Source organism: Dipodomys merriami, unplaced genomic scaffold, assembly GCF_024711535.1.
Source record: "Dipodomys merriami isolate MVZ:Mamm:240054 unplaced genomic scaffold, mDipMer1.0.p SCAF_15, whole genome shotgun sequence".
NCBI classification, from domain to species: Eukaryota; Metazoa; Chordata; class Mammalia; order Rodentia; family Heteromyidae; genus Dipodomys; species Dipodomys merriami.
The window spans coordinates 24,216,643-24,235,420 of NW_027202826.1; the positions used below are offsets into that span (position 1 = coordinate 24,216,643).

At 42.6% G+C, this 18,778-nt stretch overlaps 2 protein-coding genes across 5 annotated transcripts in view; one reads left to right on the plus strand and one right to left on the minus strand.

The window, feature by feature from the left end:
• Positions 1 to 369: 369 nt before the first annotated feature.
• The window catches only part of Sec24b (SEC24 homolog B, COPII coat complex component), a 70,840-nt gene continuing 52,431 nt past the window's right edge, over positions 370 to 18,778 (plus strand). For all 4 annotated transcript variants that reach the window (XM_070022442.1, XM_070022443.1, XM_070022444.1 and 1 more), the window contains exons 1-2: positions 370 to 595; positions 14,319 to 15,056. In XM_070022442.1, the coding sequence (XP_069878543.1) occupies positions 469 to 595; positions 14,319 to 15,056 (865 nt within the window). In that variant the 5' untranslated portion in view covers positions 370 to 468. The remainder of the gene's footprint in view (positions 596 to 14,318; positions 15,057 to 18,778) is intronic.
• Positions 13,342 to 13,777, minus strand: LOC138826984 (large ribosomal subunit protein eL42-like). Its single transcript, XM_070022446.1, has one exon. The coding sequence runs from the start codon at positions 13,753 to 13,755 to the stop codon at positions 13,435 to 13,437; it is 321 nt and encodes a 106-aa protein (XP_069878547.1). The 5' UTR covers positions 13,756 to 13,777; the 3' UTR covers positions 13,342 to 13,434.

Below are 18,778 nucleotides of genomic sequence, written 5' to 3' on the forward strand. Positions count from 1 at the left end.
CCAGGGGATTCTTAGTCTGATGCGGTCCGGGGCTCTGGATCTCACTCTGCCCGCTTCGCACCGGCCTCCCGCGTCCCCCGGGCCCTGCGGCCTGCCGGAGCCCGGGCGGAGGCGGGGATTCCGGCGCGGGCCCGCGACCCGCCCGGCCGTCCGGGGTCGGCGCTGTCGGGCTCCGGCCTGCAGGGGGCGCTGCGGGGCGGCGGTGGCGCGCGCGCGCACCAGCCCCGGGCCGGGGTCCCGCGCACGGAGGAGGGCGCGGGGGGAAGGGGGGGGGGGGTCCTCTGGTGGCCGCGGAAACACCGAGCGTGGCCCAGGGCGGCTGCAGCCCGGGCGGCTCCCGGGGTGACGCGGACGCGTTCCTTCCCCTTCCTCCGGCCGCCGGGCCCCGCCCTCGCTCCCTTCCTCCCTCCGCCCACCTCCCCGGGCCGAGCCGCCGCCGCCGCCGCTGCCGCCGCCCGCGACGCCGTCATGTCGGCCTCCGCCGGCTCCCCTCACCCGGCCGCCAGCGCTCGCATGCCGCCGAAGTTCGCAGGAGCCGCCGCCGCCGCTTCCGGAGCCGCCACGCCCGCGGGCCCGGCACCGCCGCAGCAGAACGGTGAGGCCGGGCTGGGGCCGGGCGCGGCGCGGGGCCTAGTGCGGGCCGGGCGGCCTGCGCGGCGGGGCCGGGTCGGGGCCGCGGCCGGGGCTGGGGGCGGGGCGGCGCGGCCCCGGGGGGCCGTGGTGGGGTCGCGGTACGGGGGCCGCGAGGGGCCACGCGGGGCGCTGATGCCGTGGGGGGGCCGGGAGGGGCGCGCGGGGGAGGGGGCGCCCCGGGTGTGGGAAAGCCGGGACCGAGCTAGTTATAGAAAGGAAGGTGGGAGCCCCCCTCCCCCAAACCGGAGGCCGGGGACGGAGGAAATGGGAGCCCACGTACGGTGGGAGCGTGACGTCCGTCCGGGGCGCGGGCCGACGAGTTGCCCCGAGCGACCCCTAGGCCGGGAGGGCCGGGTCCACCCGACCCGCGGGGAGCCGGGCCGCAGCCACGGCGCGCGTGCGTGTGCGGTCTGGTGTGGCGGCCTCCCGCCTTCCCGGGCCGGCCGGGAACCCTCGCGGGTTTGGGCTGTGGATTCTGAGGGTTCGAGGCCCAGCCAGCGTGCGGCCGGCCGGCCCGCCCGCCCGGCAGGACTAACTTCAGGTTGTACTCCGGTGTTGGCGGCTTTTTGTTGTCTCTTTTTCCTTTTGGTAGGTAAAGGGGTGTAAATAGTGCTTTCCCCCCCCCCCCCCCCCGAGCGTCACCCGTGGAACCCTGACCCAGTTCCGCCCTCTCAAGCTCCGTCCTCGCCGCTCTGCCGGGTTCTGTGTGGCTGCTGCATCTGGAGTTTGCTGGCCGTGGGTTTTGAAAAGGGAGCCAGGGGTCAAACGGATCCAAAACCAACACCTGGAGATAACGGGGGGGCTGTGATTCCCCCCCCCCTTCTTTCCCAGTTCCACTCTCAGAAATAGAAAATCGTGCCAGAGTGGCTGGCTGGTTGGCCCTGTGTAAGGGGCCAGGCCTTCCCAGGCCATCGGGGCTCCGAAAGGGAGCCCGTGTCACACGGATCCCAGGGCACTTCCACCTTGAGATGGGGGGGGGGGTGGGATTCTCGCCCTCCTGCCACTCCTTTGTCTAGATCCACCTTGAGAAATTGAAAAAAAGTACCACAGTTGGTTGTCACCTGCTTGGAGGCTAGGCCTTACTTCCAGCATGGGCCACTGCGACGTGAAAACCGATTTCATACTAATATTCTATGCAGGAGTATCATCTTCAGGACAGCTGGCCTGTGGAGATTTGGAGTGCTGGGTTGCTCATAGGATGGGGGAGGGGAGATCTCTTTAGCGGCTTGATGGTACTGTCGGATGAAAACCTTCGAAAGTTAATGAATTGGATTTAGAAGGCACTTTTGTTCCGTGTTGGTAAGCAAACAGAACTACTTTCCAAATGATTGACCTGTTTTATCTGATTTGTTAGTCCAAATTTAACTAGACTTTAATCACGTCTGTTTTGCACCTGATGCTTGTGAAAACGTGGAATTGATCATTCAGCCTGCCTTGCCTAATTTGTTAATCAAAACTTGGTTGACGCTAGTCTGATTAACCAGCTAATCCTCAGTTCTACAGCCGGTGCCTTTCAAACATGAAATTCGTCATGCATGCAGAGAATCAGAGGTGGAGTCTTTTCATAGTCCTTTGTCAATATTACATACTTCATTTCCAACAGTCTTAGAATAAAGGGGTTTGAATGTGAACAGTGTTGCTAGTGTTTTACACTTGTCCTAAAGATAAGTAAAAATATGAGAGTAGTTTTTATTTTTATAATCTTAATATAAATTCTTGGTTACATTTTGTTTTAACAAATCCTTGTGTGCTACAGCACACTTCCAGCTTTTTTGAGTGGTTTATTGGAGATAAGTGTCTCATGGACTTTTCTGCCCCGGCTAGCTTCAAACCACGATCCTCAGATCTCAGCCTCCTGAGTTCATGTTCATCCAGTGCCTGGCTTGGCTGACAGTTTTTCAAAGTGGCAAATGTTATTTTTTTAATTTTGGATCGGTTTTGGGGCCTGAACTCTGGGCCTGGGCGCTGTCCCTCAACTCTTCAGCTCAAGGCTAGCGCTCTACCACTTGAGCCACAGTGCCACTTCTGGGTTTTTCTGCTTATGTGGTGCTGAGGAATTGAACCCAGGGCTTCATGCATGCAAGGCAAGCACTCTACCACTGAGCCACCTTCCCAGTCCCTGGCAAATGTTTATTTTAGCCTTATAACTTTTGTGGCTCCTCAGAGATGCCAGGATGATAAATTTGTAAGAACAAATCAGTGTTTTGATTCCAAGCATAAAAGATGCTTGATTTCCACTGTTTATAATCATTCCTTTTCTTTGAAGTTGCAACAGTCATTTCAACATCTGTTGCCTGGCAACCAAGGTTCGGATAGTAGATTAGACAAAACCCTCTTTTAACATGACCTGTATTTTGGTGACATTGCAAGTTGGCTTGGGCTGGGTTGGAGAGGATTTTAACAGGTAGGGGTAGGAGGGAGTGGCTGGCTGCCTGTACAAAGAAGGTACAGCAGGAACAAAAGTCTGGGAGTGAAATATTCAGAAAACTGAAAGCAAAGGTAGGAGTGGCAGAGAAAAGCATGGTGCTGGGAGCTCAGTGGTTTCAGGGCAGCCAGGATGCAGAAAGGCCTTAAAATGCCATGCTCAGGAATTTGGAAATAAAGAACTAGGGTCACATTTGCAGTTGTGGAAGGGATTAGTTTAAGTAGAGAAGCAACAAGATTAAATCTATTTTTGCTTTGTTTCCTAATTTCAGAAAGAAAAATCATAAAAATCAGGTAGCTATTGGGTTTCTAATTTATTCTATGATCTTCCATTAACCACTTTGCTTTTTTGCTATTTCTGGAATTCCAGACATGGAATAGGCCAAATAAAGAGTACAAAACACCATGGAAGACAGAACATGAAATACAGTTGATTTTTGTGCTGTTTTTGTTTTTGTTGTTGTTTTTTGTTTGGCTAATCATGGAGCCTGAACTCTGGGTCTGGGCACTGACCCTGAGATCTTCAACTCAAGGCTAGGGCTCCACCACTTGAGCCACTTCTGGCTTTTTCTGCTTATGTGGTGCTGAAGAATTGAACCCAAGGCCTCATGCATACAAGGCAAGCACTCTACCATTGAGCCACCTTCCCAGCCCTGTGCTGGTTTTTAGAGCTTCTAAAACTTTCAGAATTACCTGGGTGACAGCAGTTTATCTTTTTGTTTGTTTGTTTGTTTTTGCCGGTCATGGGGCTTGAACTCTGGGTTTGGGCACTATCCCTGCGCTCTTCAGCTCAAGGCGAGTACTCTACCACTTGAGCCACAGCGCCACTTCCAGTTTTCTAGTGGTTTATTGGAGATAAGAGTCTCACAGACTTTTCTGCCCAGGCTGGTTTTGAACCGTGATCCTCAGATCACAGAGTAGCTAGGATTACAGGCCTGAGCCACTGGTGCCCCACTTAGCAGTTTGTCTTGTTAATTGTAGGACCATCTGGGTCACACCTAAGGAAGTGACTTAGGGTGGGCCCCTAGATTGATTTGGGATGGGATTGGTCACCAGAAAGACGAAAACATTAGAAAGTTTGGTCTTTACCATTAACCTCTGAGAAAGAGACTCTGTGTGTGTGTGTGTGTCTGTGTGTGTCTCTGTGTCTGTGTGTCTCTGTGTGTCTCTGTGTCTCTGTGTTGGGCTGGGCCAGGCCAGGTGAGGATTACAATCTAAAAAAATTTGAACAATAAGATTTGATGATCTTCTGGGTTGCTGAAAAGGGGGAGGTGCAGGCAGCTTACTCCCTCCTCCCATTCCTTATTTTGTCAATCTCCTCCACTGGCAATTCTTTGTATCCTTTCTTTTTTTTACTTACCTATCTCTATTTGTTTAGTTATTTTTGTGGTATTAGGGAGTGAACCCATATCTCAGTTATGCCAGGCAAGCATTCTACCCCTGAGTTACAGCCAAAGCCCCTCCTCTCTGTACTTTATAATATCTTTGATAGTGAACTGATAGATGTATTTCTCTCTTTGATAGTGAACTGATAGATGTATTTCTCTAAAGTGGGGGCTGTCTCCTGGGATGGAGGCCTTTGCTTGTGGGACCTGGCTCCAACTTCAGCACGGTGGAGCAGGAATTGCTGGAGTGGGAGTTGAATTCGTTTAGAGGATGTCCAGTTGGTGTCCACTGGGGAACTCCACTCATCTCAATACCCAAATCTTCTCTGCAGAGTTGGAGTTTTTCCCTTTTGTAACATACTTTAGAAAATATTTTTAAAACATTTGTTTTTTCCAAGGAAATTGTAGATAGAGTCCTGAGAGGGAATCAGGAGAACAACAACAACAACAAAAAAAGTTTGTAACACACCTAGCCCTATTTTTTCAGATGAAGTCAGGATCCAGAAAGGCTAAGTGGGTACATTTTCAATTCTGGGAAAGCTTTGCCAGAGAGGCAGTTTGTCCATTGCTTTCTCTGTCTCCAGGGCTAGAAATCAGTATTGGGCAGGTTATAGGCCTTCACTAAACATTTGTCAGCTGAAGTCTAACCACTTCTCTTGATAACAAGTCCATGTCTTTCTCCATAAGAATTGTTTGTGAAAGGTGGAGTACAGAGAGGCAGAACACTTGAGTCTTCATCACTTTTACTAGTTTTCTTAGTTTACTAGCTTGCTTTGTCTTGGCTTAACGAAGATATAATTTGACTTCATTAAGTATGTGAAATCTTTTCTATTAAACTTCCTTCCTTGGAATATATTTCCACACTTCAGTTTTTCATTGAGTAAATACGGGATTATTTGTATTTCCATATAAATTATTAGTGGAATATTTTCCACTAATATTTTCCACTTTTTTTTTCCTCTGAGATTTCTTGAGATTTCTTTTAAAGCTGAGTCATCAAACATAGGCGGGTAGAATGAATTAATAACCTGATAATTTTGTAGCTCCAGAATTAGTCTCAATTGACTTGAACATAAAGGGTTTTTTTTCCCCCTCTTTTTCTTTTGGGGTACTACTGAGGTTTGAACTCAGAGCCTTGTGTTTGCTGGACAAATACTCTACTACTTGAACCACACCCCCAAGCATTTTTCAGGCTGGGTTTTGTTTGTTTGCCCTAGGCTGGACTGAGATCTCTCTACTTAACTGTGTCTTATGTAGCTGAGACATCAACATACTGGCTGAGCTGGTGGCTGATGATACCCAGGTTAAGATTGGGATCTTGATGTTTTTCCTAGGCTGACCTCAAATCCTGATCTCTGCCTATTGAGTGGCTGGGATTACAGATGTGAGGCTCTGCCCTCACACTTGAAAGGGATCTTCTATGTGTGCCCATCCTGGGGTTTGAACTCAGAGCCTAGGTGCTGTCCCTGAGCTTTTTGCCTAAGGCTAGCATCACTTGAACCACAGCTGCACTTCAGGCTTTTTGGTAGTTAATTGTAGATAAGAATGTCATGGATTCTCTTGCTTACGCTGGTTTCAAACTATATCCTCAGATCTCAGCCTCCTGAGTAGCTGGGATTACAGGCATGAGCTACCAGGGCCCAGTGGAAAGGGTCTTTTTTAATATATATTGGATAGATAATGTGGAGCACACACAGGTGGGAGGATCAAAAGTTTGGAGAACAAACTACCATCAAATGAAACCCTGTCTCAAAGTTAAACAACACCAAAAACACCCTTGCAGCATAGAAGGATTTTTTTTTTTACAAGATTAGATATAACAACAACATGGTTCCTTTTTTTTGTTGTTGTTGTTGTTGTTTTCACTTTTAGGTTAAAATTTTTTGCATGAAAGTGTTTTCTTCCCACCATATGTCTTTTCCAAGAATGATGCTAATGGCAGTTTCATCAGTTTAATTGTCAGTAATGCAAGAGATGAGAGTATTACTAAAATTCATTATGAAAAGGATCAGTAAACACACCATTCACCCAGACAGTATCTGGTTCATCAGTTACAGGAAACCCTTCAGCTTTGAGACCACATATAAAATTTAAAGTGATGCTAGTCTCCCCAATGTGTCTGAAGTATGTTCCCTTTGACCAGTGTCTTGGGTTTCTGGTCTGCATTTGTTACTACCCAGAAGCCTCAGGATCTCTCATAAAGATATGGGTGTAATATAGATTACCACGGTATAATATAGCTCTCTGCGTTTTTTTTTACACTGATTAATAGATATCTCAAGGATCTTTACAAAGTATTTGCTCTGTGTATAAACAAGCACCTTTTATCCAGGTTTATTACTTTTTAAAATCTTTATTGCTTTCTTTATAGGCAGTGTTCAAGGTTTCTGAGCTAATAGTTGTAATAATTTTGTAAACTACAATCATTGTCATTAAATGTCCTCTTTTAGTTCATTTGTAAACCCTAAAGTGTTTGATGCTAAAGACTTTGAAGTGGGACAGAGGTGAGTCAAGCTTTGTGGACTTTGCTAGGAGTAAAGAATTTTCATAGAAAGCACTGTAGCATTGTTAGAGGATGATGTCATCCATGTTCAGCCCTAGAGAAGCACTATTTGCAATAGACTGAGCAGACCCAGAATTTCCCAGAAGGTGTGGACTGATGAAAAGGTTGCTCAAGGTTTTGTGGAGAAAAGGTACCCAGCATCTCTGAGATCCTTGAGCTTTGGCATACAGATTCCTTTCTTGTAGAGTTAGTTAGTAAGATGACTGCATTAACTGAGATAGTATTTGGTGTTTAGCAATGGAAGTTCCCTCAATTCCACTTCTCCAGAGCACCAGCTTATTCCTTCCATCTATGAATGGCAAAGATGATGTAGGCTTTCTTCATACTTCCAATAGCATTACACTGTAGGAACTCATTTGAATAAGTGACCTTGGCTTCATATTTATTGTTTTGGGAGACTTGCCACTAAGAGGAGTTTATTCCCTTCCTGTCTTAAAGGGTCAGTCACTATTTTGGTCTTTAATTTTCTTCCACTTTCCAGACTTTTCTCCCATAAATCCACTGTTGTAAGGTTTCTACTAATAGGCTAATAGGCCATTTACCTGAACTAGTCATTTTGCAGCAAGATGGGTTAGATTGCTTTCAATTTAAAGATTGTATGTCAAAAGCCTTTTGTAATAGAATAAGGAAAAACATGAGGAAGTAGAGAGGTGGAGTAGTAAAATAATGTCTAGCCAGTGTCCAGTTCATGACTTGTAATAGGAGGTCAAGTGGAGCATCAGCTGTGTCCAAAATTATGACCTGAAAGCTCAGGTAGGAATGTGTGGATCAAAGCAAGGAGCTTTAAAAATATATGGGAGAGAGAGCAATGGAAGAAGAGTATTGGAGGACATGTTGCACTGTTGTTGGAGGTTCTTGGAAATTAAGGTAGGAGGTTTGAACTTCATTTGGATCGGAGAAAAGCCAATGGAGACTGACTGTGTGGTAGGAAATGTTAAAAAGCACTTTGGTTACAACTGTCATGCATTAGAGAAGTACAAGTTGTCATGTCCAAAACGAGCTTTACAACGTTGGAGGGGGGGGGGGGAGGCTGGGAAGGGATGTGAAGGGTAAATAAAGGAGGAGGCTGCAATGCTTGATAAGAAATGTATGCATTATCCTGCCCATGTAATTGTAACCCCTCTGTACAGTATATTCACAAAAAAAATAAAATTAAAAAAAAACAACTGTCATGCATTAGAGGGTAGAGAAAGTAGAACAAAAGAAAGTCAGAGCATTTTGAAATTTTCCAAACCAAATCATATTTCATGTGTCCTAAGAAAACTCATGTATAGCCAGACACCAGTGGCACACACTTGTCATCTTAGCCACTGAGGAGGCTGACATAAGGAGGATGGTGGTTTGAAGCCACGCTAGGCAGAAAAAGTCTTGACGGCTCCAACTCCAAAATAGCTAAAGTGGTAAAGTACCAGTTGAGCATCCAAGCTCAGCAATCTTGCACCCTGAGTACAAACCCTTGTGCAGTCAAAAAACTAGCAAAAGAAACTAGCAAAAGACACATTAGCTGCATTTGTTGCTGTACGTGTTTTTCAGGTGGTAGAGTGCTTGCCTAACAAATGTGAGGCCCTGATTCAAACATCAGTACTGCCAAAGCCAAATTTTAAAATCTCGTAAGTGTGTGTAGAACAGTGATTCTCAGCCTTTTCATTCATTTTTAGTGGCATTCTAAAAAGAATTAGTCTTTAAACATGTACATAGAAAAACGGAAGTTTCCAGACAATATATATTTGATCCCCTTCTAAAGCCTTTAAAAGGCAAAGTAAAATTGTTCTGCCCTGTCAGCCTCTTTTGGGGCCCCCTGAGGCATAGTTCTTACTTGCACTCCTTTGCCTGTGTGTGTTTGGGGGTGGGGGGGGTGGCAGCATTGTGCATCTTCCCACCTGCTCAATATTCTGTTTGCCTTCGTATCAGAATCATGCATCTTTAGTTGTAGCTAGTGTAATTTTGTTTACCGATCAGCCTTTGGCAGAGGATGCGAAGGACTTAGAGAGTGCCCGTGTATGCTAAGGCACACCTGTTGAAAGTCGTCTTGTGAAAGAATGAGCTAGCTGGGAAGTAGGACGGATAGGCACAGATCCCAGGGGGAAGAGCCTTTGCAGTGTTTTTCTGTTCATTGCTGGAACAGATTGCCACATGTTGGAGGCTCCGAACAGTATGGATTTATTAATCGTAGGTTGGAAGTTCAGGTGAACTAAAACCAAGATTTCTCTATAAGACAGCTTTCCTTTCTGGCAGATCTAGGGCAGCATCATTTTCTTTGCTTTTTTCAGTCTGTGGAGCTCTCCACATTCCTTGGCTCATGGCCCACTTTCTCCATATTCAAAGCCAGCAAGCAACATTGCATGCATCTCGGAAAGTCTTCTATAGTCACATCGCCCTCCGATTCTCTTGTGCCTCCCTTTTCTGCTTTTAAGGAATCTGGTGATTACATTGGGACCACCTGGATAATTGAAGCTATGCTTCTTTAGTAAAGTTCATCTGGTTAATTTCCCTTTGCCATGTGACTTCCCATATTCACAGGTTCCAGAGAGTAGGTTATAGATGTATGTCTTTTTAAAAATGTTTTTTATTGTAAAATAGTGTACAGAGGGTTTACAGTTACATGGGTAAGGTTATAGATGTATGTCTTCTATTGACCATGTTAAAGAATTTAAATTTTTCTTAATGGTAAGAGAAACCATTGGAAAGCTTTATCAGATTTGCTTTTCAGGAAAATTACTCTGTTTATGTTTGGCATAGCGGTTGTCCAAAAAAATTATGTCATATAATTCAATTTACTAGGTCATTCACAACAATTTTTTCCCACAGATGCTTTAAAAATCCCTTTTCGTTTAGATGGAAGTGTTTCAAAAGTAGTATGGAAAGTATAATACCTTTCCCTCAGCATTAATATTAATAGCTTATGAAATGATGATACATTAGACGATTTATCAAAACCAGGAAATTAAAATTGGTAAAATACAATTAACTATGCTACTGATCATTTATTTCTTAAATTGCATTTCATCAGTTTTTCTACTGTTTTGTTTTTTGTTGTGGGATCTAGTTCAAGATGTTATGTTACATTTAGTTATCTTGTTTCTTGTTCTTAGTCTGTGACAACTTCTTGTTTTGTTCTAGTTTTTTTTCTTCTTCTTGTTTTTCTGATCTAGACAATTGAATAGTGGGTAGATATTTTGTTTTCAGTTCCTCATTTTGGATTTCTGATGCTTTCTCATGATTAGATTGGAGGATAGGAAGAATATACAGGTAAAATACCCGAGTTTACATGGTATCAGTTTCTTTTATTGCTACTCATGTTAACCTTAACTTAAAGTGGATCTTAGCTCAGGCTGCTATAACAAGGACAACAATAAAACCCATATAGCTAGCTGGGCACTGGTGGTTCACACCTGTAATTCTAACTACTCAGGAGGCTGAGATCTGAGTTTCAAGGTTCAAAGCCAGCGTGGGCTGGAAAGTCCATAAGACTCTTACCTCCAATAACCAACTGAAAACCTGGAGTGGCGCTGTGACTCAAGTGGTAGGGCCCTAGCCTTGAGCTGAAGAGCTGAGGCCCAGGCCCAGAGTTCAAGCCTTATGACCGACAAAAACAAAAAAATCTCCTATACTTTGGGTAGCTAAGCAGCCGACATTTACTTTCTCAAAGTTCTGGAACTTGGAAGTCTGAGGTCAGAGGAAGGCTTCCTTTTACATTGTTGCTATGTGCTCACTTGGCCTTTCCTTGGTATGTGTGCATAGGGAGATCTTTTGTCTTGTAAGGCCATTACCTCCATCATGATGCTCAGGCCCTAACCTAAACCTAATTACCTACAAAGACTTTTACCTCCTAATATCAAAGTGGGTGCTGGGGCTTCAACACAAGAATTCTAAGTGGGGAAAGCCGGGGGGGGGGGGGGGGGGGGGGGGGGGGGGGGGGGTCTTGGAGAGGAATAGCTATAAACATTCAGTCCATCACAGAGTGTGTTTAGCAAATTCCTCCACTATGAATGAAGGTAGTTTTTTCCTTTTATTACTGTGTAGTTAGAGTGACTTCCTTAGCTCCAGTATAGCTTCAGAAGAAGAGGAAATAAGCCCCTGCTCTTGGAATGAGATGTATTAAATAATTTTTTTGTACATGTTAAAATTATCATACTAGTTAATAACTGTTCTTGAGGAAATAGATGTTATTCTGTCCTACTTCTCCTTAAAATTTCACTAATTTTTGCTATTCCCTAATGATACTTACAGCAGGTATTACTATGGAATTCTAATGGTGAATTTCCTCTGAATTCATTATTTGGAATTTTTCTCTATGGAAGGCTTTGACTATTAATTCCCTTTTAAAATTTAGTCACTCATATTATGAACTAAAATATTTTATTCTTTGAATTCTAATTGAATTACATTTACTTATGTCTACATTATTTCCAACAGCCTTTTCAGATTGGCATCTGCATCTGTTTTCACCATTCTTTTTAATTGCTTTGTGGTCATGTGATTCTGTAAATCAAAGGGGTTTTATCTCCTTTCTGCTCTGTGGCTATTTTTTTTCTTAGCTTGATGGAGTAAATATTTTGTTTTATAGCAGTGGAGAAAGAGGGTATCTCCTCATTTTCTTTAGCTTTAGGAAGCATTCTCGATCTTATTATTAAGGATGATGTTTGCTGTAGGATTTAATAGTTACTCCATATTAGATCAAGATCATTTAGTGCTTACCTAGCATCTGAACTCCTTGTGTTTGATATGCAGTATCTCAAAAAGAAAAAGGAAAAAAAGTTCCTTCTAGTCTTACTTCATTAGGAGGCTTTTAAAAAATTATTACTAATGGATATTAGGTTTTACCTAATGTATTCTTGTATTCTAGCATCTATTGATGTAATTATATGGCTTACGTCTATTACTAGAATTACATTTGATGGATTCCAGTGTTGAAATGGCCTTACATTTCTGGTGTGAACAGGTTTGCCAATAATGTATTTTTTTTTGGTATACTCTGCTGTATTCCACTTACTGATATTTTTATTCACACAAAAAAAGATTGAAACTAAGTTAATAATCACTTTTCCTCAAGATAATATTTATATATAAGCATGTAATACAAGTGCTTTTGCTTCATGCTATTCCTATTTTTATTAGAAAACTTTACTCCAGGTTGAGATATAATAAAATTAGTAAATTTTTCTCTGTAAAGTAGGACATTTGTTACAATAGCTATTTCCCCTGTGATTGCATGTGGTGAAGAATAGGATAATTACAGTGTTGCTTGGTACCACTGCTTCCGTTTGTAGAGCAGGTGTAGCATTTGCTTTCTTATCCTTAATACAAATATCAACTCATCTGTCTGTCATGAAGGTAGTTTTTAACTTTCCTGCCTCCAGCTCATACCTAAGTGCTGAGATGATAGGTATGTGTCACCATGTCCCATTTAATAGTTGAGTTTAAAGCACAAACCAGTTTTTTTTTTGTTTTATTTTTTGTTTTTTGGCACTGTCCCTCAGCTCTTCAGCTCAAGGCTTGTGCTCTACCACTTGAGCCACAGTGCCACTTCTGGCTTTTTTCTTTTTGCTTATGTGGTGCTGAGGAATCGAACCCAGGGCCTCAGGCATGCAAGGCAAGTGCTCTACCACTGAGCCACCTTCCCAGCCCAGCACAATCCAGTTTTACTGCTAGATGACTTACAAAGATTCATCATAGAAATTGACCACTTTAATTTTCAGTTTACCTTCTGAAATAAATATCAGTGAGGATTCAGTAAATAATGTTACCTCCAATGAAATTCATGTATAATTTTATTTATTATTTATTTATTTGTCGATCATGGGGCTTGAACTCTGGTCCTGGGTGCTGTCCCTCAGCTCTTCAGCTCAAGGCTAGCGGCTCTACCACTTGAGCCACAGCACCACTTCAGATTTTCTGGTGGTTAATTGGAGTTGAGTCTCATGGATGTTCCTGCAGGGGCTGGTGATCTCAGCCTCCTGAGTAGCTAGGATTATGGATGTGAGCCACCAGCATCCAACTACATGTACTTTTTGTTGTTGTTGGTATTGGGAGGTGAACTCTGGGCCCAGGCATTGTTCCTCAGCTCTTCAGCTCAAGGCTAGCACCCTACCACTTGAGCCACAGTGCCCCTTCTAGCTTTTTTCTGCTTATGTGGTGCTGAGGAATAGAACCCAGGGCCTCATGCATGCAAGGCAAGCACTCTACCACTGAGCCACCTTCCCAGCCCCCTACATGTACATTTTTAAAGTGAGGATTTATATATCTAATACGAAAGGATACCAGTATATTTTAAGTAATATAAGCAAAGAAGTTTGTCATGGTTCTGTTTGTAGTTTTTGTTTTGGGGGGGGTATTTTCTGAGATTTATTAGTTTTCCATCAGGTAATTTTATAGCTTCAAGATCTTCCCCTCAAAATTAAGACCCCACTTCCCTCCTCCCCCCAAAGTTTAGAACTGGATCACTTGGCCCTTTCTCTTCTTATCTCCTCCCAGTTCAAAATGCTTGCATCTCTTAATGGCCAGCATCCTCTTGGATCTGCAGTTAGGCTCAACACATTCAAGCCTCAGCACAATCTTCTTGGTGGTTTTAGCCTTCTTTTGGAATATTGGCTTGGTCTGCCTACCATAGCCGCTTTGCTTCCAATCGTAGCGCCTCTTCCCTTGGGCATACAGAGAATCTTTGCCCTTCTTGTACTGGGTCACTTTGTGAGTCTGATGCTTGCCACATTTCTTGCATAAAGTCCTTCTGGTTTTGGGTACGTTGACCATCTTTGTAGTAGAGTTGTCAGGAGACTTGGAGACCACGACACATGCCTCACGCAGCTCTGAGGAAAAGTGTAGTTTTTTTTTTTTTTTTAATGAAATGTATATACTAAGACTATTGAGTTTGAAGGACGCCCGCAAACTCACCCCTGTAATAGTTGGCAGGCCTGTTTTATCTTTGTTGGCCAGAGAATTCCTTTGCTCATGACATTGCCTTTTCCTGAAAGTTCTTCATAATGTAGCTTATTTCTTCATGAGTGGTCTTGAGAGAAACAGCCAGAACCGAAGACTAGGCAAATCTTAGAAGTGACGTGTCATCTGCTGTTGGTCATACAGGCCATCCTGGTCCATGAGGGAGAGATACGTAAGTGTTTGAATATCGAAGGTTGGGAGCTCATTAGGGACCAACTTGAAGGTTAGCTTCAACAGAAGGTCTATGATAATGTGTTTCTTTTGTAATAAATTGATGGTATGAGAAGAAAGTTTGAATTTGGTCAGTATTTAGATAGTAACTATTTACAAATTTATGTTTATTCATACCCGTAAATATTTGCTCCTTTGTTTTTCAGGTCCAGCACAGAGTCAAATGCAGGTTCCCTCTGGGTATGGATTGCATCATCAGAACTATCTTCCCCCCTCAGGACATTACTCTCAAGAACCTGGAAAAATGACCTCAATGCCATTGGATAACCAGTGTAATGATTACTACTCTGGTCTGTATACAGTACCAACACAAAATGTGGTGACTCCAAGCACAGCCAACCAACCAGGAACACAGCAAATGTATGGCAGGGGTCCTTCTGCCCCTCATGTTGTGGGATCCACTCCAGGATCTTTCCAAGGTGCTGCATCATCAGCATCCCATTTGCATACGAGTGCCTCCCAGTTATACTCTTTTGTGAATCACTACAATAGCCCAGCCATGTACTCTGCCAACTCGTCTGTTGCTTCTCAGGGATTTCCCTCTACTTGTGGTCATTATACTATGGCAACTGTTTCTAATGCTGTGTATCCTAGTGTTTCATATCCTTCTCTGCCTGCTGGTGATCCATATGGGCAAATGTTTACCTCACAGAATGCTCCAGCTGTCAGGCCAGTTAAAGATAATTCATTTTCTGGCCAAAATCCAGCTCTCAGCCATCCGTCACCACTTCCTCCTCCTCCACAGCACCACCATCAGCAGCAGAATCTCTCACGATATAATACCCTACCATGGGCAGTTCCAGGCCTTCCGTCAACCCAAGACAATCTCATCCAAAACCACATGGGATCTCTGGCTTCACCCAACAACAACCCAACAAGTACCGGTAGGTTGCCAAAACACTGTTGAAAATCAGTGCATCTCCAATCAGGTGTTAACTTATATGAAGGTTAAAGATGAATTTGCCTAATAGAAAAGGTAAAAATTAGTTCACCAGAGCAGTATATTTGCAGTTTCAGTTGAGATATTTTATGGCATATCTCTGAACTCCACTCCCTCCCCCAACTCACAATTTGCCACCTGACCATCCGCCCTGTATAGCTTATTCCTGGTCATGATGGGGTTCTTAGCGAATGCTAATGGATTCATACCTCTACTATAGTTGGTATTAGTGTGAATTTGGTATAGGGCAAATTGGAGGGGGTCCATTTGAGGGAAATGCCAGGGTGGCACGTTCTTTTTCATTCTAGGTTAGCTGGATCCATCCAGGACCTTAGAAAAGTAAAGACCTACAACATTACAATGGCTTCTCTAGGGTGCCTCCTACACATAAAAACTGCTTTGTTCTCAAATTGCAGTTTAGGATACAGGATAAAGAAGATGGAAATAAAGTACATAAAGGAAGGATATCATGGTGGTTAGCCTTTCTGAACTTCCTAAACCAAAGATGTAGTTAAATGACTTAGTTTTAAAATTATAGTATATATGTAAAAATATATGTGCGTAAATTTGTTATATATTATAAATATATATATATGGTGTGTGTGTGTGTGTGTGTGTGTGTGTGTGTGTGTGTGTGTGTGTGTGTGTGTGTGTGTGTGTGTGTGTGTGTGTGTGTGTGTGTGTGTGTGTGTGTGTGTGTGTGTGTGTGTGTGTGTGTGTACACATGCATGCTGGTTCCTGGTTCTGCTACCTGAACTCAGGGCCTGGATGCTGCCCCTGAGCTTTTGTGCTCAAGACTACACTGAACCATTTAAGCCACAGCTCCACTTCCAGCTTTCTGGTGGCTAGTAAGAGATGAGTCTCACAGACTTTAGGCTGGCTTCGAACCTTGATCCCCACATGTCAGCCTCCCAAGTAGCTAAGATTACAGGCATGAGTCACTGGCATTCAGCAATGTTTACTTTTATAGGAATTATAAAGGAATAATCTTTGGAGAGGCTGTCCAGAGACCGAATACTTGTATATTATCATATATGAGGAAGTGAATTATATGTAATTTACAAAGAACTAAAGAGCTACTAGGAACTATCTACAGACTATTTTAATATTAAAAACAGACAAAAGACTTATTCTTTGTGATTTCTATCTTTATCCCTTTACAGCAGTTTCTTCTGTCCCATTCCTTTTGGGAAAGAACCAATTCCTTTTTGATTGGCATGCTTTTCTGGTTCTTACTGTTGGTACATTTGCCTTCATCCGACAAATACTTAGAAGCCTACTTTGTGCCAAGATTCATCTAGTGTTGAGAGATTAAAGAGTAAGAGGCTTGATTCTTATCAATACATACTCCGCAGCCCATCTCTGTGGAAGCAGACATCCACACAAATGTGAATGGATAGAGTTGCCATTATTTGAGTGTCATGAAGCAAGGACCTATGGTGCTTATAGAGCTTACTTCAGGTATATTTGACCTGTTAATCATGAAGCTTAGTCTGAAGTTAGTCATAAAGCTTAGGGCAGTTTTGTCTGAGAAAGTGATAGTTTGGCTACAAGATGGAAGATGAATTCTCCATATATAAAAGAAATTATAGGTAAATTATTTAAATTCAGAAAGACAAAACTTAAGAGAAAATATAGAAGCCTGTCTCAAAAGAGAGTAAAGAAGGAATTCTTAACATATCTGGTGCTAGTCATGAAAGGTAAGCATGATAAACGAGTAATTTCTAAAAAAATAAACTTTTCATAATATGAAGATATAACCATGAAATCCTCCCTTGTGTAAGCAAGTTTTCATAATTGAAAAGACAACTTAAAATGAAAGGACATTTGATGTGTGAAATAGTTATTCCTGTATTTTTCTCACTTGGTTGTGTTTTCCATATTAATTTATTACTTGTGTATATGGAAAATTACATTCTTTTTTTCCCCCATTTCTCAGCTTGTCTTTTTTGAGATGGAGTCTCATGAACTTTTCACAAGTCTGGCCTTAGACTTTGATCCTCTGGATCTCAGCCTCCCAAGTCGCTAAGATTACAGTTATAAGCCACCATACCTAGAGCTTCAGATTGATAGGCATTTGAAAGTCTAATAATACTAAGGCATCCTGAAGGTGTGAAATAACTGGAAACTTTAGCACTGTTGTAGGAAGGTATAGTGAATTATTAGTTAGGAAACTGACCTTAGAGGAATAAAATCTTAAAATACATATCTTAAAATACTGTTGTTTCACTTCTAAATATTCTGGGAAAAATACCCTTTTTTTTAAGTAAGTTTTTTTGCCTCTTCCTTTGTTTCCCCTTACCATCCCTGCCCTCCCATCCCTCCACCAAAGTTGTAAAGTTTGTTTTTCAACATAGCATTTTGTACATTTCATTGTTGCGATGGGTCTACTTGTATCCCTATTTAAACAATTTGTTTTTTCCCTTCTCCTCCCCAAATTATACCAACATCAAATACAGTGAAAACAGGGGTTATACCGTGGGGGAGGGACATACAAAGCAACAAAAAAAAATCACCTTATAAATATGAAACAATAGCAAGCAAGAAAAACCACTTCAGTCCTTATCTTGGGGCTCATTTCACCTCACATCAACTTATCTGACCATTTCTGCTTGTCTCAGACATATACTAGTTATTGCAAATAAGAGAAACCATGGGACCTATGTTTCTTTGGGCCTGGCTTACTTCAATCACTTAATATAATTTTTCCCAAGTCTTTCCATTTCCTAACAAATGGGACAATGGAAAAATATCCTTTTAAAATTTTATGCATATGAGTCACTCAGAATCTTACTAAAAGGTAGGTTGATTCACCAGGTCTGTTAGGCCTGGCTGAAGAGTCTGCAGAGTCTACATGTCTAGCGAGTTTCCATACGAGGTGTTATCTCGTAGACTACACTGAGCAAGGAAACCCAAGAGAGCACTGTTTGCTATTTTGTATGTGTGGCACTGTGGCAAATAACGTTTGTGATACTGGGCTAAATAGACTATATAATCTCTCTGTGGACCAAAGGCCTCATTTCCTTCAGCGTGATCCCAGGGCTAGAGGATTCTGTATTCTAGCTACATACCTCCACTTAACCTTTGGCACATACATTGTGTAACTGCCCTAGGAAACTCACATGTCTTCACCAGGGAGGAATTCCCAAGTAAGGCAAAGAAAATCTTCCTAAAGACTACTTTCCATCTCCTTCCCCCATCTGCTTTATGTGTTCACACACACACACACACACACACACACACATACATACATATATATATATATATATATACACACACACACACACATACACACATACATACATACATACATATATCTCCCATATTGGTGTGTGTATGTGCATATGTACAAATATCCATATAATCATGTCTGTTTATATAATATGGTCCCTATTGATCACTGTTCTTTACCATAGGTTTTTCAGGGATCTCTTTATTGGATAATTTTAAAGGTGATCCTATAGGTCAATGTTTTTATAACTACAGGCAATATATTTGCTAATTTGAAGTATCTCAAAGGCTACTGTGAATCAAATATACTTTATTTAAGACATCCAACCTAGTGTTATGGTGAAGCCCTTTTTTAAAAAAAAAAATAAGGAATTTAGTTAAAACCACCATATGACAGGTAGCAGTTTACCATGTTCCAAAAAAAAAAATGCAGCT

Bases quoted from the DNA above. Each gene is read 5' to 3' on its own strand.
- LOC138826984 (XM_070022446.1), bottom strand. From the start codon at position 13,755: ATGGTCAACGTACCCAAAACCAGAAGGACTTTATGCAAGAAATGTGGC.